This window comes from Merops nubicus, unplaced genomic scaffold (assembly GCF_000691845.1).
Source record: "Merops nubicus isolate BGI_N331 unplaced genomic scaffold, ASM69184v1 scaffold15021, whole genome shotgun sequence".
Lineage (NCBI taxonomy): Eukaryota > Metazoa > Chordata > Aves > Coraciiformes > Meropidae > Merops > Merops nubicus.
Window position 1 is genome coordinate 43,469 of NW_008590377.1, and position 24,765 is coordinate 68,233.

Below are 24,765 nucleotides of genomic sequence, written 5' to 3' on the forward strand. Positions count from 1 at the left end.
ACTGACCTCTGATAACAACAGAAGATGTACACAACACACTTCCTGCTTCATTGGACACTTTACAGGTGTATAAACCAGCATCTGATTGTTCTGCGCTCTTTATGTGCAAAAGTAAGGTATTGTTTTTGAAAGATATTTCACAATGAGGGCTTGAATGAACTTCTTGATTGTTTTTATACCAAGCAACAGTCAAAGGCTGAGAGCCAGAAACACGGCCCTCAAGTTTAAGTTCATTCCCTTCTGTTTCTTCTACTGCTTCAGAGAGTTTCTTAGTAAAAGTAGGTGGAGTTTTTCGTTCTGTAAAACAAAGAACAGATGGTTTAAATTCTGTGAATCAAACCTGAAATGAAAAAATTTAAAGAAAATGTTTCAAGAAAAATTTGAACATTGGGAAATTGATATTTTCTCTCATTTAGATAGGATTTTCTTTAAAGTAAAAGTGTGTCAAAATAAACAGCAGGTGTCTTGCTCTTACAACCATTGTCGTTTATTTTCATATTTGAAAAAAACCTCTTACATTGATTTAAGTAAAATGTCATTTAAGAAAAAAAGATTTTTGTTGAGTTCTCAAGGAAGAAAGAGACCAAAGCCTATGAAGAAACTGGGCTGAAGAAAATATTCTTTCATTTCTCCTCCCACTGTTGCTTGTGACCCTACCTAACTCCCTTAAGAGACCCCATGGGTATCTACAGATGGGTACTTTCAAGCTATACCTCAGAAGTTTTTCTGAAACTCATCCTGAGCAATAAGGCTAACTTCCTTTATAATTAAAGGAATAAAAATGTGCATAAAATGTATTATCCTTTCAGTACCTTTAACAGTCAGTTGAGCTGTGCAAGAGTCTTTTCCAACTTCATTGCTAGCATAGCATGTATACTTTCCAGAGTCTCCCCTGTCAACTCTCAAGATAGTCAAGTGGGCTGTGTTGTCGACGTAGCTGATCTGGTAGTTTCTTCCTGTTCTAATCTCTTGGTTATCTTTTGCCCAGCTGACTCTAATAGGTTGTGTTCCAGAAACATGACATTCAAAGTCAGCGCTTTCTCCAATAATACCATCCACAGGTGTAATTGGGGTGTCAAAGAATGGAGGAGTCTTCCCTTCTGAAGAATGAAAGAAACAAAAAAGCCTCACTTTAAAGCCTCAATTTGCTTTAAACGTCTGTGAAATAAATATTATTTGTACAATACTGAATCCATACACAAAGCCAAAGGAAGTTTTAAGATATGTCTATTAAATATTTCACAGCCCACCGACCTGTCAGGACAAGCCTGCCACTAGAGGAAGCAGTCCCAATCGCATTGGTAGCTGTGCAGGTGTATTGCCCAATAAGGCTCCTATCTGTCTTCAAAATCCGCAGCGTTGCTACGTTATCTATGAAGGATGCGTGAACATTGTAGTCTTCTTTTATATGTACACCATCTTTAAACCAAGATACTTCAATAGGTTCTGATCCAGCAATGCCACAATCAAACGTAACTGGTAAGCCAACAGTTTCGTGAACATCTCTTAATTTTCGTGTAAAAGAAGGAGGAAGTTTACGCTCTGTAAGGAAATGGGTATTGTACAATGAGGACTTTCAGAAGACATGCACCTATTGCTCTGTTCACCAATAATCACTGCCTAATATACTGTAGAGTATGCTAGATTTTTGCTGATAACTTCTGATTAAAAATGTTATTCATCATATTATTTATTTGGAAACCGATCTGCAAAGAGCACTGTGCATACAGTTGCAGGAAAATCAATAAACATTCTGCACTTAGTTACAGGTAGTGAGCCTATTTAACCCCTTCTGCTAATGGCAGAAACAAAGCAGTAACCTCAATGGGGAAGAAAGATGCAGAAGCCTCTATCTCTACAGAAGTGCTGTGGTCAGTAAGAGACATATTTTCGTTAGCTTTACTGGTAGGCTTTTGGTTAATAGAAGACGGTGCCACAGCATATCTTACACATCAAGAAACAGCAGAGTGTCTAACAAGAAAAAGGCAATCTTTGTTGTGGAAAAATAAAGGGAGATTTATGAGGAGGATTCTAAAGTGACTTGCATCTGGGGTGTCAAAACCCATATGTCATACTAACTGTTCTTTAGTTTTGTGTGCTTGAGAAGTAGAATGTCCATGTTTAGATAACACAGTCCTGTGACGGACTCAGAGACACCTTATTGAACATAATTAACGTTCCTGCCCTTCTGAAAGATCAAAACACTGTGGAAAACTATGCCTGATATACAGACAAAAAGCAACAGGTTCAAAAGCTTTTTCCTCTCTAGCAAGGATCAAATTCTGTGGTGCCTGTATTCCTGCTTGCGTGCCTCTGCCCAGGTGCTGCTTCAGAGACCCCCTGAGGTTCATGAGGTAACAAGAATAACTTTTCTCTTTGCATTTCATCTGTGATTTTATGGTTGTAACAGCTCATGTATTTGTTTCTTGAAATATCAAAGCATAATTAAGAAAAACATGCCATTTTCCTATTTTTTAAAATTAAATATTCACCTTGAACTGTCAGCAAAGATGAAGAAGTGGCCTCCCCAACAGTGTTTTCTACTTTGCAGATGTATTCCCCACTGTCACTACTGTCTACCTGGCTGAAAACCAGAGTGGCAACTTGGTTCTTAAAGTGCATTTTCACAGTAGCGGTTCCTCTCAGCTTTGTATCGCCTTTGTACCACGATACAATCATTTCTGGTGTTCCAGCAACTTGGCACTGTAAGGATGCAGAATCCCCAACAGACACCTGCACTGGCTCCAAGGGTGTAATGAAGTAAGGTGGTTCTGAAGAACAAACACACACCATTAGCATAAGATATTTCACAATGACCTTTAGTAGTTCAAATAACACTTGATGAAGTGATGGTGGCTTGACGCACCTAGTATTGTGATTGCACCATGACAATTATCTTGTCCAGAATCATTTTCAATATGACAAGAATATTGCCCCTGATCTTCTAGTTTGCTACTAGGGATTTCCAGTATAGCAGATGTTTCTGTAGTGGTGATGCTACTCTTCTCAGAGTGCATTATTTTTACTCCATTTTTCTTCCACGTCACTGAAATTGGTGGAGTACCCGTATATGTGCATTCCAAGATTAAATTTTTCCCTTTCTCTATACTCAAATCGTTCAAATTCTTCACAAATTTGGCTGGTTCTATAATGAACAACAGGAAGAAAAAAAAATAAATAAAGCCAAGAGATCGGTTTTTTTTTTGGCGCATAAGAAGCATAAAAAACAGAAGTCTGGACAAACCTTTGACAAAAAGATGCGTTGTGCAAGAAATCTTCCCTGCCTCATTAGAGACCTGGCAGGTGTAGTCTCCACTCTGAAGTGGATTTACATCAAACAGTTCCAGTTCTGCAACTGAGTCTTGCAAGGTGATATTGCATCTGTGTCCTGGTACTAGCTCAACACTGCCTCTAAACCATTTAACTTCCAATGGAGAGGAGCCTTTTATGATACTGGTAAAGGTTATGTTTGATCCAGATAAAACATTCAGTGGTTCAGGTTTCTTCACAAAAGATGGTGGTTCTAAGTATACAAATAAAACAGGTAGAGAAGAAGTACATTTGAGCTTCTGATGAAGAGCATAGTAATCAAAAATATGTAAGAGAGCAAAGAATGATTTTTTTTTTTTTTTAATTAATTTGTGCCCTCTGACTCTGGCTTCTTATTGATACTGACCTCTAACACTCAAGAATGTGCTGCATTCATCAGATCCAGCTACATTAGTAGCTGTGCACAGATAAGTTCCCATATCAGATTCCTGAAGTCCATTCACTTTCAGAGAACAGGTATTGTCTGTAAGGGCAGCCTGATACTTGTCTCCACTGGTAATTTCCTGCCCATCATGAAACCAGGAAACAAGAATAGGTGGTGACCCATAAACTTTGCACTCCAGCACAACAGAAGAACCCAGCTGCCCATATGTTTCTTTCAGTTTTCTTGTGAAAGAAGGAGGTATAATACGATCTGCATTTGTTGAAAAAAAAAGAGTAATAAAAATTACCATACAGGAACTTAAAAAGCAGAAAGTTCCCTATGCATAATAACATTGGTTAACTTTCATTTGCTATATCTGCTTTAGAAATCTGCTCCTACACTTCTAAGTCATTGAGAAATAGAAAGCTGATGGACAAGGATATGCTGGAGCTTTCATTCATACTTTTTGAGGGACGTCTTCTGTTTTTGCAATTCATTTTCATAAGAAACAATATTACACCAGCTGTCCAAGAAGACATGTCAATTAAAGCTGAAGAAATCAAGCCTTTTCTACTTGCTGACTCCTGCAGCTTAGAGGTTAGGTGGGTATCTATTCTCAATGCCTGGCAAAGTGGCATGTCAAGTGCTCCTAAGACTATACAACCAGTATCTCAGGCTGCCAGTTATGAGAAACTGTTTGCTAGCTGAAGGCTTGTTTAAGGAAGTGTAGGATCGTATGTGACTCAAAAAGAGTAATCAACTAACCTGAAACATGCACTGAAGCTGTGCAGCTGCTTTTACCAACACTGTTTTTCACCTCAAAAGTATATTCTCCACTATCTTCTAGTCCTGCATTGAGGATCTTAAGCCCAGATACTTTGTTGAAGAAACTGATTTTATATTTATGATCAGTGGATAGTTCATTGCCATCCTTAAACCACCTAGCAGTAAGCTCTGGTGTGCCGTCTACTGTGCATTCCAGAGTACAAGAGTCTCCAGCTGTAACTTTGACTGGGCCTGGTTTCTCTACAATGACTGCAGGTTCTGCAATGAGACACAAGTCACAAAATTTTTGAAAACAATAATGAAATAGTTATTAGTATCTCAAAAGTTGAAATTTTAAAGCATCTTAAAACACATTGTGGTTTTTATCCCATGCTACCAACCTAGCACTGTCAGCATGGCAAAGCATTCCTGAACTCCAGCATCATTTTTTATCTGACAAATGTATTTCCCAGCATTGGCTGGTTCCGCGTTTCCAATCCGCATCGTTGCAATGTTTTCTGAATAGGAGATCCAAAGATTATCACTTTCTCTAATGATTTCCCCTTTGTCTTTCAACCACAAAACAGAAATGGGCTGTGATCCTTCTACTGCAGCCTGCAGTTCAATCGACTCCCCAGCTACGACAGTGAGATCACTCAGCTTCTTCGCAAAGGTTGGTGGTGCTATTTAAGAGAAGATATTTAGCAGTGAAGAAACACATCAGGAGCGGAAAAGTAGGAGGAGAATGACAGGAACAAAGAAATGCCAAGAAGGTGCCAATTATACAAACCTCTTAGTGTTACAGAGCCAACACAGGAGTCACTTCCCACATCATTTACAGCTTTACAGTGATATTCACCAACATCTGCAGTATCCACACTGAGAATGTGAATACTAGCTAGGTAGTTCTCAGACATGATCTTATACTTCTTGCTGCTCCGAATTTCTCGTTTGTCTTTATACCACGAAATCTGGAATGGAGGAGTGCCTTGAAGCTCACATTCCAGGTGAATATCAGACCCTTTCAAGGTCTCGACTGGATGGGGCTTCTTTGTAAAAATGGGGGGTGCTGAAAAAAAAAGGGGGTTGAAGTTTGTGTTATTGAAGGAAAGGAGATTAAAGAAGACAGACTATTCAAGTAGTTGCTCTGATGGTGAGCAGCAAAGACATAATAAATAAGAAAGCTCTCCCACAGTATAACAAAGAGGTAAGAGATTTGCCACCCATTCAGACAGATTTGGGCCTCTCAAGAAAGTGGGATTTAGCAGCTTTTCTACAAAGAAGATCTCATACAGGTAGAAAGGTAAGGAAAGAACTGGGATTCTGACCTTTCACTTTCAGTGAGGTACTGGTACTTGCACTACCCGCTGGATTCTGAGCTTCACAAGTGTAGTCACTGCTGTCTTCAACACTGAGGTTGTGCATTTCAATGACTGCCACTGAATCCTCAAAGGACATTCTGTATTTTTCACTGGGATAGATCTCAGTTTCACCTTTGTACCAGGTGACTTTGATTTCTGGAGAACCACTTATTTTGCATTCATACTTAGTGGAATCATGCTCTTTCACAAGTCTTGAGGAGTCTAGTTTCTTAATAAACCTTGGTGGTTCTGGAAAGCCAAAAAGGGGAGATTATGCTTTAAACTGCACTGATTCTTTCAATAACCAGGGAAATACATAACAGAAAATATAAACTTTGGGGATATTTTAATTCTGAAATTGCTATGAATTATTTTTTAGATTATTTCAAGATGGTCCCAAATCCAGATGAGGGAGAAGGTGAGTTCTCTATCTGAATTTCAGTTAGTTTCTCCTTACTATATCGTCTCACGCTACTTCTCCTTCTATATATTCAGTTTGGACCAGCTAATGTTGTGATATTACTTATTCTTTAAGTAATATCCTCTTGCAATACACAAGTAACCAAAATGCCTGATAGAAATGCAGGAATCCAAACTGTTCATCAAAGAAATATTACTAAAATTATTGATGCTAAGCATTATAAGAACTGCTTTATGTCTTAATATGTCATTAAAAATTGGTAAATTTTTTAGTCAATAAATATAATTTTTTTAGTCAATAAATATATCTGCATTAGAACCCTCCACACATTTATGCAAAGCCAGCCATACAGGTGCATATCAGGAATAAAAGTTAGGGAGCTTATGTTGCAAATGGAAAAGGTTCAAAATAATCATGCTGGGAAGAATTATGAAATGGCTGGTATTACACAAACTGGTGTTAAAGTTCCTGTGACTAAAAAGTAAACCACGTGATTACATTTTGTTCTGTAAGAAGAGAACTGAGTGGAGGTTTCACAGTTTTCATCAAAAGTACTATGGGGATGATTCAGAATCACAAGACCAAAGGCTCATAGATCAAGGATATAACTAGCAAACCCAAGAGATGGTAATGTGGGCACAACAAACAAATGTCTCCACAAAACAGGATGAAGTGCCTCTTTGTACATCTGTCTGTAGAGTGTAGGAAGATTATTTTATTCTGGGTTACATCAATCTGTGCGACATTTGCAGAACATCCTATGTTGTTAGTAACAAAACTTCCTTAGAGTTTCTAAAAATAGAAATAATGGCTTGTTAACACAAGGACTCTTGGTAATTTTCTATCCAATTTCACTTTGACAAGGAGTTCACTATCTGTTTGCATACTAGCAGTTGCTGAGTAGTCACACTAATTCCATTCTTTTCAAACATGAGGATATACAAGTAAGGTATATACTTAGAATGTAAAGCAGTTTCCAGACCCTAAAGCAATTGTTAGATCTACAGACTGGGAACATTAGATGTTAAAGTGTGAAAGTTAATTAAAAATGAGATGATTTTGCAAGGTCAGTTGAACAAAAGGTCATAATTCTACAAACAAAAGGCTGTGTGTTACAGAAGTGACACAGCATCTACTCAAACTAAACACACACAAATTAGTGCACACAAAGAGTTTGCCCTATAGAAACAGGCTGACAAACAGTGAGCATCAATAATTCTACAGCCCTAGGGAAACTGTACAAATCCTAAAGGAATGAAGTGAGTGCCTAAAGGAATGAAATGAGTGCCAGTGTAAGTTCAGGATAAAAAAAAAAAAAAAAAAAGAAATCCTGAGGAAAAAAATCATGATTTTATGAATAAAGAGTGGAAGAGTGAGAAAATAAATAAGGTCAGTCGGGATCATTTTATGAACGATAACCCCAGTCAAATAAACATTAATGTTATAATTAATAATAAACAATATTGTGACTCTGGTGGAAACAAACTTTAAATTTTTTAAAGAGGTTAGATTTCATGCTACAATCTTTTAATACTTTCTGGAAGTCAAGCTACACAAAAACAGCATCCCTGCTTGCCATCCTCAGGTCATCCAGCCACACTCTCTCCACTCCCACCAAAAAAAAACCCCAAATCTATGGATAGAATAATACTCTAGGTATATACAATACATTTGGCAACCAATTATTACAAAGTCTTGCTAGTGGTAGTTCATCTTGTTATTTGTCTTAGAGAGTAAAAGTCACAGTAGTCTTGAAATGTTTTTGGGTTTTTTTCCCTCCAAATTCATAGAGGGGGCAAAAAAAGGAAAGTACTAAACCAATAGGGATATTTGAACTCATGCATAATTTAAGGAGTGTTTTTTACACTTGTTCTTTTATAAAATCAGTAAGAATGAGATATGCAGAACAGCTATAAATGAATCCAATATTCCCACCTACACTGAGAAAATTACACTAATACGCAAGTGTTACTTGTGGTAAGACAGTTTGATGCAGTTACAAATTTAAATCATTGAAATGTAGAAGTTCTACACACTATGTGAAGAAACGAAGTTAGCAGATTATTTGTGACCAAGACTGCCTTCAGATTCTCCAATTTGCTGTTTAGAACAGCAGTTTTCAATGTTTTCAATCCGTGAAAGAACAAAACTGTTCACAGGAGGTGCACAGCCAGCAAAACCACATTTAAGCCTCATAAAAGAACCGAGTTTCTCTCAGTTCCCTTACCCACGACAACTTAGTGTATGTCACAGCTGGAGAAAGAGTTTAAGGAAGACAGATTTTGCTGGCCAACAGAGCTGTTCATAAAGGCACCATAAGGTACTATGTCAGAGTTAACATTTCAATGGAGGAATACTTTTGATAATACAAATCATGCACCATAGAAGAACAGAAGAAAGATGAATAGGTATTTGAGTATTACAATAATATTTAAATGAAATAAGATATCTCTGTGTAGCCTCTTGTAAAGGTTGTTAGTTTCACATGTTTGCATTCAGGACTTTGTTTTCCGGGTGACTGCCTTGCAAAGGAATGCTGCATGAACACTAAAGCTGATGGCAATACCTTGTACAGTGAGCTGAGCTGCACACGTGTCCTTTCCAACACTGTTGCTGGCAGTACATGTGTAGAGTCCAGCATCCCCTTTACTGACTTTTAGAACCGTCAAGCTGGCTGTGTTTTCCACCACTGTCATCTTGTAGTTGCCACCCGGCCGGATCTCTCTGTTGTCTCTTGTCCAAGTAATCCTCATGGGAGCAGAGCCAGTGATGTGGCACTTAAAGGTTGCACTTTCACCTCTCACCACATCAATAGATACTGGCTTGATGTCAAAGAAGGGAGGTTGTAGATGTTCTGCAAAGAGGAAAGCATGGCAGAGTTCACCATCAAGCCCTCCTTACCACACACCTCACCATGCCATGCCTCTGCTCCCTGGTCACCATACAGTGAGCAGAGTGGGGAAAAGAAATAAAAGAGTAAAGAGCATTAAGAAGATCTTTGTTACAGTGTAAGCCACAAACCTGTGAGGAGGAGTTTGGCACTGGAAGATGCAGTCCCCAGAGCATTCTGGGCTGAGCAAGTATATTGGCCACAGTAAGCCATACTAGTTTGTAAGATCTGGAGAGTTGCGACATTATTTAAGAAAGTTGATTGCATGTTATCACTGTCACTTAAGAGAACTCCATCCTTGTACCAAGACACCTGGAGAGGCTCTGAGCCATTTATGCGGCAATCAAATGTCACTGGGGCACCAACCACCTCCTGAATATCTTTCAGTTTTCTGGTGAAGGCAGGGGGAAGCTGACGTTCTGCAAAACAATAATAATCACCACTATAAGTAGGAAGTCATCCTGTCAATCTAGAATTAACTCACTCTGAAATTAATAAGAACCCCTTTCTGTATACAGTAAAGAGTTCTTACAAACTACCCCAGAAAAGAGTGGCCCTCGGCCCATCACCTTTAACAACAAGTAAAGCCGTAGAGGTTGCGGAGCCAACGCTATTTTCTGCTTTGCAGATATATTCTCCAATATCACTGTCCTCCACGGTGGAGAATGCTAATGTTGCCACATTATTCTTGAAGTGCATTTTGTAAGCCTGTGTTGATCTGAGCTTGGTGTCATCTTTGTACCAGGACACCTTGATTTCTGGAGAACCACCAATCTGGCATTTTAAAACAAAGGGATCGCCAACCTTCACCTCCACACGGTCCAGGTGCGTCACAAAATAGGGTGGTTCTAGGGAAGGAGAGAGCATGGTGAGCAGGGACAGAGCATCACTGAGGTGCCTTAGGGGAACCAGGGATGATGCGTACCTAAGATGGATACAAGACTGTGGCAAACATCCCCACCCGCCTCGTTTGCCACCTCACAGGTGTATTCGCCTTCATCGCTCTTGGTGCTGTTGAAGATTTCAAGAATGCCAGATTTATCAGTAGTTGTAACACTGCAGCGTGGAGACTGAGCAATGGGCATGCCATTTCTTTTCCAGGTAACAGAGATAGGAGGGGTGCCTATGTAGCTGCTTTCCAGCACAATGGACTTCCCCTGCTCCACACTGAAATCGCTTAGTTTCTTCACAAAGACTGCAGGCTCTGTGGGAAGGCACACATCAATAGTGAGAGGGACAGATGCGGCAATGCTGCGGGCAGAGCATGAAGTGAGATACCTGTGCATACATGCACACACAAAAACACACCTTTCACAAAGAGTTGGGTTGTGCATGAGGCACTGCCAGCATCATTTGTGACCACGCAGGCATAGTCCCCACTGTGGTCTGACTCCACGTTGTACAGCTGTAGCTGTGTCACAGACTCATCCAGAGAGATGGAGCAGTTGCTGTCTGGCACCAGCTCCCTAATGCCTCGGAACCAGGTCACTTTGAAGGGAGTAGTGCCCTTGATGTAGCTGGTGAATGTCACACTCGATCCAGGCAAAACTTCCTGGGGATCAGGTGTCTTCACAAAAGAAGGTGGTTCTAAGGATCATGTAAATAAATGAAGAGAGATAAAGACGTTAATAGGAGAGTCTCTGTGGGGGAGGAAAAATGGAGCATTTTTCTGAGTCCAGAAAAAAAAAAAAAAAAAAGAGAAGAGGGAAGAAGAAGTTTGTTGAAGAGGCTGTAGTAGTCTTCCACTGACCTTGTACAGTCAAGAAGGCACTGCATTCATCAGATCCAGCCACATTGGTTGCCACACAGGTATATGGCCCTGTATCTGTGACATCTAAGACATTCAGCTTCAAAGCACAAACATTATCCAAGAATGAGATTTCATATTTTTCTCCACTAACAATTTCATTCCCATCCTGAAACCAGGCCACAGATATGGGGGATGTGCCAGACACTTTGCACTCCAGAAGCACTGAGGATCCCAGCACGCCATTTGTCTCCTTTAGTTTTCTTGAGAATGAAGGAGGAACAAGACGATCTAAGTACAGAAGGGCAGAAGAATAGGAAGAAACAAGTTGGAGGTTTTTCAGGAAAGAGTAACAAACAGAGGCAAACAAAGAAGCTTCCTTTAAAGACAAGTGTCAACAACAAAGACATAGAGCTGACCTGAAACATCAACTGAAGAAGTGCAGCTGCTGTCCCCCACCTCATTGTGCACTTCAAAAGTGTACAAGCCCCTGTCTCCCCTGTCTGCAGAAAAGACTTTCAAAGTGGATATATTGTTAAAAAAGGTAATTTGGTATTTGCGGTCACTCCTTATTTCTCTGCCATCTTTGTACCACTTGGTGATAAGTTGAGGTGTTCCTCCTACTTTGCACTCCAAGGTAAAAGGATTGCCAGCCATTACTGTGATTGGCTCGGTCTTCTCTAGGATGACTGCTGGTTCTGAAATAGGAAGGGAGGGGTCAGAGTGTCACCAGGAAATCTACCCACAAAGCAATAAGCACAGGATATAAAGAGAAAACAAAGACTGGTAGAGGCAATTGTAAAAGATGTAAGACATAGTATCTGTGAAGCAGGATATACCCACCTAGGACCTGTAAAAATGCAGAGCACTCCCGCATGCCAGCATCATTTTTGATCTGGCAGATGTACTTCCCAACATCAGCTCCCTCTGCACTGGCAATCTCAAGAGTTGCAATGTTGTCCATAAACCACATTTGAACATTTTCACTCTCCCTAATAACTTCACCCTTGTCCTTGAGCCAGACAACAGAAATTGGTGGGGATCCTTCCACCACTGCCTGCAGGGCTGTTGGCTCCCCAACGAAAATTGCAGTGTCACTCAGCTTCTTGGTGAAGCGGGGAGGTTCTGGTGGCAAAAACAAGGAGGCAGAGGAGAGTTAATCATGCATGCCTGCTTGGAAGAGAGTCAGCCAAGAGATCAAGAAAAAAGGGCAGTGATGTTGTCAATCTTCTCGCATACAAACCTTTGAATTTCACTGGGCAGGTGCAAGTGTCGCTTCCCACCTCATTCATAGCTTTGCACTGATATTCTCCAATATCTTGAGATTCCAGATTGAGAATATGAAGACTGGCAACAGAGTGCTTTGCTGTCACCTTGAACTTCTTGCTGCTTCTCACCTGCCTCCGGTCCTTGAACCAAGCCACCTCAAAGGGTGGAGTCCCTGCTATCTCACACTGAAGGAGAACATCTGAGCCTTTAAGTGTGTCCACAGGGCTTGGCACCTTGCTAAAAACAGGTGGTTCTATAAAAAAAGAATCACATCATAACATGTGAGCCTACTTCCTTGGGTGGGTTTTTGGATAGTAGCAGGAGGCAACATAATCAGGAAGGGGGCCTACACTTATTCTTGTAAACCCATATTTAGCTTTCAAATATATGGCCTCTAAAAAATGCTGAGCCTCCCGCATCTCCCAGCAAGCCATTCCAGCACAGAGTCCCAAGGGCAGAAAATGTGACACTTCTGCACCTGTTTGGAGGCACTGTTGAGTGCCCCTCCCCAAAGCTCCTCTTCCCTCCTTCCAGGGCTACATTCCAGCTTTCCCCACCACTTTCCAGTCATGAAAGCTACCATCAGTGAGTCTCAGCAACCCAGCCACCCCTTCCGTCTTAAATTTCATTCCTGCCAGGATCACTGTGTATAAAGAGGAGGCAGAGGGATGGCTGCAAAGTATGCCGCGCTCTCTCACCACGACCAGTGTTCCATCTAGTCCATGCTTTACTTGTGGTATGACAAGCCTGCCATATTCAGCTTGCAATCGACTTAATGGGGAGACAAGGGAACGGTGACATACTGCTGAACATCCTGCCTGGTCTCTGCTGTGGAAGCACAGCAGCATTTGAATGCGAGAGCAGCTGGAGCGACACTGACCCAGCAGTCATCAACTGCTGTAACAGCAGCTCCCTGTCCAGGGGGATGTGCAGCTGGGAGTGGGCTCAGAAGCTAGGGATTTTGGTGGTGTGTGGAGCCATGCTGCTAACCTTTCACTGTGACTGAAGTGCTGCAGCTGGCTGTGCCAGCAGAGTTATGGGCTTCACATATGTAATCGCCAGCATCTTCAGAGCTTGCATCCAAGATGGTTAGCATTGCCACAGAGTCTACAAAGGACATGAAGAGCCTTTCGTTTGCCTGGAGTGCCTGGTCATTTTTGTACCATGTGGTTCTGATCTCTGGTGTGCCACTGATTTTACATTCAAGTTGAACCGTGTCCCCTTGCTTCACAAACCGCAAAGTTTCAGGCTTCTTGATGAACTTGGGAGGTTCTGCAGAACAGAGTAAGTACATAGAGAATGACATTATGCCTGCTTGCCATGTGAAATCTACAGTGCTGAGCAAGAGTTATGGAGAGCACAAGAGCATTGGGGCACAACAAAGTAAGCTTGCTGCAACAGTTGGTTGTACCCCCAAGCAGAGTTTCCTCTCAAGGAAAGATACAAGATGAGAAAAGAGAAGAGAAGAGAAGAGAAGTCAAGAGAAGAGAAGAGAAGAGAATAGAAAAGAGACAACAACTAAAACTGTGTTATACCAACTCTGGAGCCTGCTACATAAGACAGCTGGAGCTGCAGAAAAGGCATGAAGGATGATCACTCCACCCAAAAGAAATTTTGCTGTTTCCTTTTGAGGACTGAAAATACCCGCAGACCAGCATGAAAGATTTGACAAGCCTTTCACTCCCAGGAACAGGAGAAACACGGTAGGGGTAGTTTCACTTGCTTACACATCTTTAAAGCATATCTTTGCATGAAGAAATTATGTCTTTATATAGGATTTATAGTCTAGATTAATAGTCTAGAATTCAGAAGTCCAGCTGAAATCTTTAGTAAATTTGAGTCACCAATGCTGACTTACAAATGCAAGGTAGCTGTATTCACTGTACCATCATTTTAACACAGTAACTACAATGTGTGAATACCATTGTGACTGTAGTTTTAAGTACTAATGACAAAGGAAAAAGCAGGGTGAGTGCTACTCTTTATACAAATAGCTTCACAGAGGAACCTCTCTCCTTGGGGATTTTGCAGGCACACAAGGCTTGTACTGCTATGCAGTACGACAGGAGACGGTCACAACATGGTATACGGCTGCTTCCTGGAAAGCTACTGTCTTTATGGCTCCAAACTGGAAAGGGTGGAATATGAGACTCGGTAACAAAGACGTCTCTTTACTCAAGAAGAAACCACACAAAGATGACTTAATACCTTTGACATTTAGTTGGGCTGAGCAAAAGTCTTTCCCAGCTTCATTACTAGCTTGGCAAGTGTACTGGCCAGAGTCTCCTTTACCCACTCTGAGCACTCTAAGGTGTGCTGTGTTGGCTACAAAAGTAATATTGAAGTTTCCTCCAGTTCGGATCTCCCGACCATCCTTGGACCAGGTGATGTGTATTGGCTGGGCTCCAGTAACGTGGCATTCAAAGTCAGCACTTTCTCCAAAAGGTACATCAATAGATTCTGGTTTGGTGTCAAATACAGGTGCTTGCTTGGGTTCTAGAAACACAAGAAAATGGTGTAATACTCATACCTCATGAAAAAGATCATTCAATACACGGATACCATTGCATGCATGGAACAGGAAGGAGAAGCCTGTGATCCAGGTAAAAGTTTTGTAAGCCAACACACCTGCCACTGTGAGCCTAGCACTCGAGGTGGCGGTGCCCACAGCATTGGTGGCTGTGCAGGAGTACTGCCCAGTGTGACTCATCTCAGTTTGCACCAGCTGCAGCACCGCAACATTATCTACAAAGGATGTGTGCACATTGTGACTGTCGCTGAGCAGCACACCATCTTTATGCCAGGTCACATTAATGGGTTCTGAACCATTGAGCCGACACATAAGTTTGAGAGGTAAACCAACAGGGTGCTCGATGTCCTTTAATTTTCTTGCAAAGGAAGGTGGTCGTTTGCGCTCTAGAATAAAGCAAGTAAAGGATAAATATACCCCAGGAAGCAATTTCTTAATAGATTTGCAAGAGAAGAAGAGTTTGTAACAAATTAGTATAAAATCATCACCTTGAACTGTTAAGACAGCCTTTGTAGATGCAGTTCCTACACTGTTTTCGGCCTTGCAGATATATTCTCCACTGTCGTTGCTAACCACTTTGTTGAAAATAAGTGTAGCAACGTTGTCTTTAAAGAACACTTTGTACTCGGGAGTAGACCTGAGTTTTGTATCACCTTTGTACCAAGACACAGTGATTTCTGGTGTTCCAGCAAGGCGGCACTGCAATGTTGTATAATCCCCAACTGACACCTCAAGAGGTTCCAAGTGTGTAACGAAATAGGGAGGTTCTACAAAAAGAGAAGCAGTTAGATAAGTTTATTATAGTGCTAGGCCTTGGAAAGCATATACTTGAAAGAACAGGCAAGAAAAAGAAGCAGAGAAAGCACACACCTAGGGTAGAGACTACAGCCTCACAAACATCTGTTCCTGCTTCATTTTCAACATAACAGGTGTATTCTCCTGCATCTTCTTTGGTGCTGTCAAGGATTTCCAGGATGCAGGATTTCTCTGTGGTGGTGATGCTACACTTCTGAGATTGAGTGATGGTGTGGCCATTCTTCTTCCACGTCACAGAGATGGGCAAGCTGCCTGTATAAGTGCCCTCCAGGATGATGGGCTTGCCAGGCTCCACACACTGATCGCTCAGTTTCTTCACAAAGATAGCTGGTTCTAATGAAGGGTAAGAAGTCACAACTGTTGAGCACGAAAGGACAAATGAAGGAAAGGAAACAATATTTTAAGGTAAATGGAGAGAGATGGATTCTTTACAAACCTTTTACTGTAAGATGTGTTGTACAGTTTGCCCTGCCAGCATCATTAGTCACCAGACAAGTGTACTCTCCACTTTGGGGAGGAGTTAGATCAAATAACTCAAGCTCCACAACAGAGTCCTCCATGTAGATATTGCATTTGTCCCCTGGCACAAGCTCATTGGCCCCTCTAAACCAGTTCACCTTAAAAGGAGGGGTTCCTCTGATAACACATGTAAAAGTGATGCTCGTGCCAGGCAAGACATCCAGAGGCTCTGGTGTCCTCTCAAAAGAAGGTGGTTCTAAACACACAAGAGAAAAAGAGAGGTAAAAGACAGGCTGCTGCATCATAACCTTGGCATTTCCACACATCTACTGAAGAAAAAGAACAAAACCTTTATTTTACACTCAATAATTTTCCCCGGGTATATTTAGAAAAGACCACAGGCAATTTCAAGAGAGAAAGAAAAGAATAGCTCAGAGAGCTTCCTGACCATCATATACTGACCTTGTACGGTCAATACAGCACTGCACTCATCAGAACCAGCTATGTTCGCAGCTTTGCAGGTGTAAGTTCCAGTATCTGAATCACTCAGTGAATTCACTTCTAAAATACATAAGTTATCTGAAAAGGAGATTTGGTGTTTTTCCCCATTGACTAGCTTAAGCCCATTACGGAACCAGGCAATAGAAATAGGAGGTGAACCCGATACTTTGCATTCCAGCAATGCTGAGGAACCCAGGACACAAGGGGTTTCCTTTAGTTTTCTTGTGAAAGAAGGAGGAATGATTCGATCTGCATAAGAAAACATAACAAATCCATGGTTAGAGAGAAAAGGAAGGAAGGAATGGAAGAAAGAAAGAGAATATGATCAAATGAAAGTTTTTATAAAAGATAGAAGACAAACTACCCAACCAACCTAAGACTTCAACTGATGTTGTGCAACTGCTTTTCCCCACGTCGTTCTGTACTGCAAAAGTGTACAATCCACCATCTTCCTTTTCTGCATCCATAATTTTAAGTGTAGATACTTTATTGAGGAAAGTAATTCTGTATTTTTGGCTGCTGGTCAGCTCTTTGCCGTCCTTGAACCACCCAGTGGAAAGATCTGGTGTGCCTGCCACTTTGCACTCCAAAGTACAGGCATCTCCTATAGTAACCCTTGTTGGCTCTGCTTTCTCTACAATGACTGCAGGCTCTGGAAGGAGAGACGAGTAACGTGTATGGTGAAAACAGGATTTCATTTGTTCTTGATATAACTATTATTGCACTACAAGATGGGGCTTATGCTTTTAATACTAAGGATATTTCAGTTTGTTGGTCTGGGGAATCTTTTCGGCTGTTTTTTCCACCTTTTATTCTCCCCTAAACTGGAGATTTCAGATGCTCTCTGAAAAGAAGTAAAAATATTTTTAAATTCCTAGGAAAGAAATGCAACTCCCTCTTCCTCTCCAAGCAGACATGAGCAGAAGTCATAACCTAGAAGTCCACTCAAAGGGATCTCATCACAGTGTAGAGGCCTGTGGTTTCTTTCACCCTCATTCCTGGAAAACTGGTAGCAAGGAATAATAATAAGGAATACCTCACGCCTCCTTTTTAGGGACACAAGGATTCTCTGGTGTGATTGCTTTAAACTTAGGGGCATAACCAAAGCATATAGCTGACACTAAATATCCAAGTTCCTAATTTTAAAAAAATCTTTTATGAACTTGTGCTTTTTACCAACCTAAAATAGTTAGGGTAGCCATACACTCGCGACTTCCAGCATCATTTCTGATCTGACAGATATACTTTCCAGCATTGCTTGTCTCTGTGCGCATGAGTTGTAGAGTTGCAATATTCTCCATAAATGTGATCTTCGTGTTTTCACTTTCTCTGATAACTTCCTCTTTGTCTTTAAGCCACTGCACAGAAATTGGCTGGGAGCCCTCCACCCTTGCTTGCAACTCTACTGGTTCACCAACCACAACAGTCATGCTGTTTATTTTAGTCAAAAATTTTGGTGGTTCTGAAGAAGAAATATGTAGTTATAGTAGTAAATACTTACAGTGTCTACATAAAGAAGAGCAATGCAGTCCCATTGGGAGCACTGCAGAAGGGATATGTGCCAATACTTTACCTTTCAGCTTCACAGTGCAAAGGCATGTATCACTTCCTACGTTGTTCTGTGCTTTGCACTGATATTCACCAACATCTGCAGCTTCAACGTTAAGAATGCGAACGCTTGTATGGTAATTTTTGGCTGTAACCTTGTACTTCTTACTACTGCGGATTTGTCTCCTGTCTTTGTACCAGGTAACGTCAAATGGTGGTGTTCCTGAAATCTCACATTCCAGGTTAACCTCTGTTCCTTTGAGCATGTCTACTGGAGAGGGCTTCTTGCTAAAGACAGGAGGTTCTAACATGGGAAAAAAGGAACATTTTTAGGAAAGGAGTCTGGAGCTATTTGACAAACATTTTACTGAAACCAAACAATGAGACTGCTGAGAAAATCGTGGACTTCTCTCATTTTCTGGGCACATTATGAATGGTCTTGCAGGTAAGTGAGCATTAGGAGCACTTAGCTCCTCTGTAGAATAGGCTGACAAAGGGCTGACCCTTGCCAGAGAAGGTACGGGTCTCATTTAGCAAGTAGTAGTCTCAAATACGAGGTGTAAAATTGACACTGAGCGGGGCTTTTTGTTTGTTTGTTTTCATATTTCAGCTCTTTGATATAGCAGCTCCCACTATGATCTGTCTTGGATGTTGACAGTCATAGAGCTGGGGAACATTTAGCTTAGGACTTATCCGCATTAAGAACAACACGTCTCTTGTTAGGTGCTGGCATAGAGGCATGAGGAAGCATCAAGAAACATACATGACATGAAGAAAAAAGCAGTCCTGAAATAAGAAATTAATCTGATATTCCTGTGGACTTCCAAGGGATAAAACCACTAGGAAAAAATAGGATGTAGTCAGAAAACAGGAGGAAGCTAACCTTTCACTGTGACTTTGGTGCTACAGCTGGCCTTCCCAGCGGGATTGTGAGCTTCACAGATGTAGTCACCACTCTCATCAGTACTGAGATGGTTCATTTCAAGCACGGCCACAGAGTCAATGAATGATGTCCGGAATTTTTCACTGGCAACAATTTCATGGTCATTTCTGAACCACATTACTTTCATCTCTGGAGATCCACTTATTTTGCATTCAAGCCGGGCCGAGTCACCCTGTTTGACTACTTTTTCCGCCTCTAGCTTCTTAACAAACTTGGGTGGTTCTAAAAAACCAGAAAAGTGAGGTCAGGAAGGTCTGTATTAATACTGCAAGGAAAAGAGTAGGGAAAAGAGCCAAACAACTGTGGGTTGCAAACACAGAGTAGGGAATTCACTTGGCAGTGTATCAAGGATCACAGAGGTAGGCTTGGCAAAAAGGAAAGAAAAGAAGTATATGAAAAGACTGCCACACAGTAAGAAAGTGCACACCTGTTACCATCAATGTTGTAGTGCAAGAGTCTCTGCCAACGTCATTTGAAACATGGCACGTGTAGTGCCCACTCCTAGAAGTATCCACCGAATAGAGGGTTAAGAAACCAGTCGACCCTTCAATTCCAATGAAACAAGTTGGACCAGACACAAGTTCTAAGTCTTCTTTGAACCACTTTATTGCAAAGGGTGGTGTTCCTTTCAGTGTGGCCTTGAACTCCACTGTAGAATCTGGGATGGCTTGCTGGCTTTCAGGTTTTACTAAGAAGCCTGGTGGCTCTGCAGTTTTTAAGAGAAAGAAACATCCAGTTACATCAGAAATGTCTAAGAATGAAGAACGTTAGTGAGATAAGCATGGCGACCAAGTTTTCAGCACTGATGTTAAGAGGTATATAAGAGTGTTATGTTAGTGTAAGATCTAAGGTATTTTTCCAGCATCTATCTCATAGAAGAAGTAGTAAAAGATTTTCAAACCTTTCACAGTCAGGACAGCACTGCAAGAATCATTCCCGGCGACATTGGAGACACTGCATGTATAATTTGCACTGTCTGCCAGCTCTAGATTCGCAATCTCAAGTGACATAGTGTTCTCGTGGCACAGGCTTCTATATCTTGCACTGTCAGTTATTTCTTTTCCATCCTTAAACCACTTTGCAGTAATGGGGAGTGAACCAGAAACTTTGCATTCCATTTGGATAGAAGATCCCAGAACAGTATCCTTTTTGGTTAGCTTTTTGATAAACACAGGTGGAATTGATTGATCTGCCCGACAGAAAAAAACAATCACCGCACTGATTACCTTCTTGCCTATCTTTCACAGAGATTGGATTGGTGAATTTGCTAAATGGCAATACAAACCTAGCACAGTCAGAACAGCTTCACAGGTGCTACTTCCAAAGTCATTTTCAACCTTAAAACTGTATGTACCGCTATCCTCCTTTGATACAGGTTCGATCCTGAAACTGGCCACATTGTTTTCAAAGCTCATTGTGTAGTATCTGCTGGGTAGGAGCTGTTTGCCATCTTTGTACCATCTGACTCGGAGCTCTGATGTCCCAGCCACGGTACACTCCAAAGTCACAGGGTCTCTTTCAGTGACTTTAAGTGATTTAGCCTTTTCCACAATCCGTGCAGGCTCTGAGGTATAAAGTGTATAAAAATGGCAGTTAGCTGCATAGATAGGAGACTGACTTTCCAAGTACTCTACAAGGATGAGCCTGAAGGGTCACATCTTGTACACACCTTGTACAAAAAGCAAAGCAAAGCACTTCTCCGTGCCAGACTCGTTCTTTGCCTGGCAAGCATATCTCCCTCTGTGGCTGAGGTCAACATTGGTAAGTTTCAGTGTGGCCACGTTGTTCTCAAAGGTAATATGGTGGTGCTCATCATCTTCTAGTATTCTTTCATCTTTTATCCATGATACAGATAATGGTTGAGCTCCTGCTATGACACACTGGAAGACTGCAGTACCTTTCAAAATGGTAGTGATGTTCTCCAGCTTCTTGAGGAAGGATGGCGGTTCTGTCATTTGAAGTTTTGTTTGTTGTTTGGAAGAGAAGTCATAGCAAAGGAAGAGGGGAAAGAGAGATCATATAAAGTCATCCTAGTCACTACAGTTTAGCTAGGGGATACAATGTTTAGGATGTGCTTCCTAGAGGACTGACCTTTCAAGCTGAGCCTTGTGCTGCAAGAACAGCTCCCGCCTTCATTTGATATAATACACTGATATTCACCAACATCTGAGACATCACAGTTAGTCACATTAAGAGTAAATACCGATTCTTTGGTGGAGATGGCATATTTCTTGCTGCTGAACATCTCCTTATTGTTCTTCAGCCACTTCACCTCAAATGGAGGAGTACCAGTCACTTCACACTCGAGTGTGGCCTCCAAACCCTTCACTACCTTGGTGGGACTCAGCTCCCGAACAAATGTTGGAGGCTCTACAAAGAGGAATGAGGGAAAAGTAGATAGTAACCCTGCATAGCACTGAAAGGAGAAGAAATTTCCCAAACTAACTCCATCATCACAGCTATATGGCATAGCTGGATAACGACAAGATGTTCAAAACCAACCTTTTACTCTCAGTTCGACGCTGCAGCTCTCACTACCTGCATCATTGTGGGCTTCACAAACATAAATCCCACTATCCGATACTCTGGCTTGAGTGACTTTCAAAGTGGCTAAACCATCTATGAAGGAGATGCTGTACTTTTCTTGGTCAGTCACTTCGTGCCCATCCAGGTACCATGTGACATGGATCTCTGGTGTGCCTACCACCTGGCACTCGAAAGTGGCAGACTGTCCTTCACGCAAAGCTACTACAGAAGTTGGCATCTGAATAAATCTGGGGGGCTCTAGAAGATGGACAGAAAAGGTGAGGCTTTTTACTATTCAAAGTGGCTTAAAGAAACACAAAAATGTCCTACCCCCTCCCCACAAATTGCACAGGAAAAACAAACCCTCAAAGATAAGGAGGATATTGGTTTGCACACCTTTTACAAACAAAGCTGCTTTGCAAGTTGCAGTCCCCACATCATTGCTTATCTGACAAGTGTAATTCCCAGAGTCAGATGTCCTAGCGGAGAAGAGCTCCAGTACGCTGGATGTGTCATCCTTCCAGACAGATCGATTGGCTCCAGAGAGGAGTTCCTGGCTGTCTTTAAACCACTTTATCTGCAGAGGAGTCGAGCCTTTCACCAATGCTTTGAACTGAACCCTGGCATTGGGCACAACCTCTTGGGACTGTGGTTTTTCCACAAAATATGGTGGTTCTATAACATGTACAAAGGAAGAAAGAGGATTACTCTGAGACAGGGGAATTCCCAAATTATGAATGAGAGACCTACCACAAGACCAAGAAGGAGCTCAAACCTTTTACTGTTAGGAACCCACTGCATTGGTTGCTTCCTGCCTTGTTTGTTGCTTCACAGGTGTAAGAGCCACTGTCTGTGCCTTCCAGTTTATTAATTTCCAGAAATGCAGTATTATCATGGAAAGAGTATTTGTGCTTTTCACTTGCTGTTATTTCTTGGCCGTCCTTGTACCACTGGATACTTATAGGATGTGAACCAGACACTATGCACTCCAAGTGGACAAAAGATCCCTTAATGCTGTCCATTTTCTTGAGCTTTTTGGTGAATTTAGGTGGAATAATGAGATCTATCCAAGACAGAGTAAAAAGACAAAGTATGAAATTCAGCTTTGATGGTGGCAGATGTCAGCTCAGGAGAAAAGATTTTGTATATAGAAACAATGATAAAAGACAGTCCATACACACCTAGGACGTTAATGCTAGCAGAACAGCTACTGCTCCCAACGTCATTGTGAACCTCAAAAATGTATTCTCCACTATCTTTCTTTTCTGCATGGAGCACTTTTAGCACTGAGACAGTATCTGTAACACTGATCTTGTATTTTGGGCCTAATGTCAGTTCCCGGCCATCTTTGGACCATTTGGTTGTAATATGTTTTGTTCCTGAAAATTTACACTGCAAGGTTGCTGGGTCTCCTTCAGTTACATCTATTGACATAGCCTTGTCCACAATTGTAGCGGGTTCTGTTGTAAACAAGGAGACAATGTTAAAGACATCTGTAACAACCGTAAGAGAACTGTCTGACATTGCTGCCAACCCTAAGGGTAGGACCAACCTTTGACAGTCAGCAGAGCAGAACACCTCTGAATTCCAGCCTCATTTTTAGCCTGACAGAAATATTTCCCATCGTGTTTCAGTTCAATAGACCTCACCAGAAGAGTGGCAACATTGTTCACAAAGGTAATTTTGATATTGTTGTCTTCAATCACTTCATCATTGTCTTTCAGCCAGGACACAGTGATGGGCAACGAGCCTTTAATAGTGGCCTGAAACACAACTGTGCCCCCTCGAAGGGAACTAATGTTTTCTATCCTCTTCAAGAATTGTGGGGGCTCTGGCAGAAAGAAAATAGCTATGTAAGTAAGCGTCTGGTGCATGACAGTGTGGCATAGAAACTACACTGGGATAAGAGCACGCCAGTGGGATTCTGCGTTTTACACTAACCTTTTAGAGTGATCTCCGAACTGCAGAGGCAGCTCCCAACATCGTTTGTTACTCTGCACTGATACTTGCCAACATCAGAAGCATCAAACCTGAAAACATGGAGGCTAATCAAAGATTTCTCAATGTTTATTCTGTGCTTTTTACTGCTCCGCACAGGTTTATCATCTTTCACCCAAAACACTTCAAAGGGAGGTGTGCCCAACACCTCGCACTCCAAAATCACATCAGAATCCTTCAAGACTTCCATGGATTGAAACTCCTTGCTAAAATAAGGTGACTCTGCAGTGCAAAAGAGAGAGTGCAGTTTGTATTAATCATACTTTTGAAGCCTGTAAAGCTGCCCTGAGCTTAAAGAAACAAACTGTGTGGCTGGATAACACACACACCTTTGACTGTAACAACACTACTGCAAATATCTTTTCCAGCATCATTTTTGGCCTCGCAGATGTATTCCCCACTGTCTTCAGTCTCAGCCTCTGTAACATGGAGTACTGCCAAGGAGTTTGCAAAAGACATCCTGTATTTGTCACTCGCTTTTAGCTCTTTATCATCCTTAAACCATGTGATTTTAATCTCAGGAGTACCAGTGACTTCACAGGTCAGCTCAGCATATCCACCTTTCTTTACCAGATGAGTTGGCTCTAGCTTCTCCCTGAAGGCAGCAGGTTCTGTGGATTTAAGAAGAGCGTTCAGGACAAAGAAGGCAGGAAAGAGCGCCACTGGGTCAATCCAGCAGCTGAAAGTTTAAAAGAGAGTAAGAACGCAAACCTTTTACAAACAAATTTGCACTGCATGTTACTGAACCAGCTACATTGGAGACTTTGCAAGTGTATTTTCCTGAGTCTGTTGGTTTGACTGCATAAAGCTCCAAGTAACTTGCTAATGTTTCTGTCATAATGTAGTGGGCTCCTTCTGTCACCAGCTCAGTATCGTCTTTAAACCATTTCACCGTCAGTGGTGTTGTGCCTTTAAATGTGCCTTTGAAACGCACAGCTGATGCTGGCAGTACCTCCTGGGACTCCGGTTCTATCGTAAAGCTGGGTGGCTCTGGATTGCATCAAAAGGAAACAATTGTCAAGAGTAAGACACATGGTCTGCACTTTGTGGAAGAGAAGTATTATCACATGAAAAGTCAAACTCCAAGAAATGTGAAATGAATTGCCAAACCTTTTATAAACAAAGTGCTACTGCTGTCTTTGCTACCAGCAGAGTTTGTGGCTCTGCAAATGTAGACTCCAGCATCACTTGCATCTAGGTGTTTTATTTCCAAAGATGCAGAGCCTTCTGCAAAGTGTACTGTGTACTTGGCACTTGTGGTGATCTCAGTGTCCTGCTTAAACCAAGAGACGGTCAT

The 24,765-nt window shown here is 41.6% G+C and overlaps 1 protein-coding gene across 1 annotated transcript in view; it reads right to left on the reverse strand.

Moving 5' to 3' along the window:
* LOC103782178 (titin-like) overlaps nucleotides 1-24,765 on the reverse strand; it is a gene marked incomplete at its 3' end in the record, with an annotated part of 73,259 nt that overhangs the window by 41,891 nt on the left and 6,603 nt on the right. The window contains 45 exon segments of the mRNA XM_008949929.1: nucleotides 7-297; nucleotides 813-1,100; nucleotides 1,255-1,542; nucleotides 2,493-2,771; nucleotides 2,867-3,145; nucleotides 3,245-3,523; nucleotides 3,677-3,964; nucleotides 4,460-4,738; nucleotides 4,861-5,142; nucleotides 5,250-5,528; nucleotides 5,788-6,069; nucleotides 8,808-9,095; nucleotides 9,263-9,550; nucleotides 9,701-9,979; nucleotides 10,057-10,335; nucleotides 10,440-10,718; nucleotides 10,882-11,169; nucleotides 11,298-11,576; nucleotides 11,722-12,003; nucleotides 12,122-12,400; nucleotides 13,138-13,419; nucleotides 14,356-14,643; nucleotides 14,776-15,063; nucleotides 15,166-15,444; nucleotides 15,548-15,826; nucleotides 15,930-16,208; nucleotides 16,415-16,702; nucleotides 16,827-17,105; nucleotides 17,634-17,915; nucleotides 18,027-18,305; nucleotides 18,885-19,166; nucleotides 19,372-19,650; nucleotides 19,846-20,133; nucleotides 20,230-20,508; nucleotides 20,614-20,892; nucleotides 21,036-21,314; nucleotides 21,447-21,728; nucleotides 21,867-22,145; nucleotides 22,246-22,533; nucleotides 22,652-22,930; nucleotides 23,023-23,301; nucleotides 23,412-23,690; nucleotides 23,798-24,079; nucleotides 24,180-24,458; nucleotides 24,579-24,765. The exon segment at nucleotides 24,579-24,765 is cut by the window's right edge and continues 27 nt beyond it. Of these exon segments, the coding sequence (XP_008948177.1) occupies nucleotides 7-297; nucleotides 813-1,100; nucleotides 1,255-1,542; nucleotides 2,493-2,771; nucleotides 2,867-3,145; nucleotides 3,245-3,523; nucleotides 3,677-3,964; nucleotides 4,460-4,738; nucleotides 4,861-5,142; nucleotides 5,250-5,528; nucleotides 5,788-6,069; nucleotides 8,808-9,095; nucleotides 9,263-9,550; nucleotides 9,701-9,979; nucleotides 10,057-10,335; nucleotides 10,440-10,718; nucleotides 10,882-11,169; nucleotides 11,298-11,576; nucleotides 11,722-12,003; nucleotides 12,122-12,400; nucleotides 13,138-13,419; nucleotides 14,356-14,643; nucleotides 14,776-15,063; nucleotides 15,166-15,444; nucleotides 15,548-15,826; nucleotides 15,930-16,208; nucleotides 16,415-16,702; nucleotides 16,827-17,105; nucleotides 17,634-17,915; nucleotides 18,027-18,305; nucleotides 18,885-19,166; nucleotides 19,372-19,650; nucleotides 19,846-20,133; nucleotides 20,230-20,508; nucleotides 20,614-20,892; nucleotides 21,036-21,314; nucleotides 21,447-21,728; nucleotides 21,867-22,145; nucleotides 22,246-22,533; nucleotides 22,652-22,930; nucleotides 23,023-23,301; nucleotides 23,412-23,690; nucleotides 23,798-24,079; nucleotides 24,180-24,458; nucleotides 24,579-24,765 (12,598 nt within the window).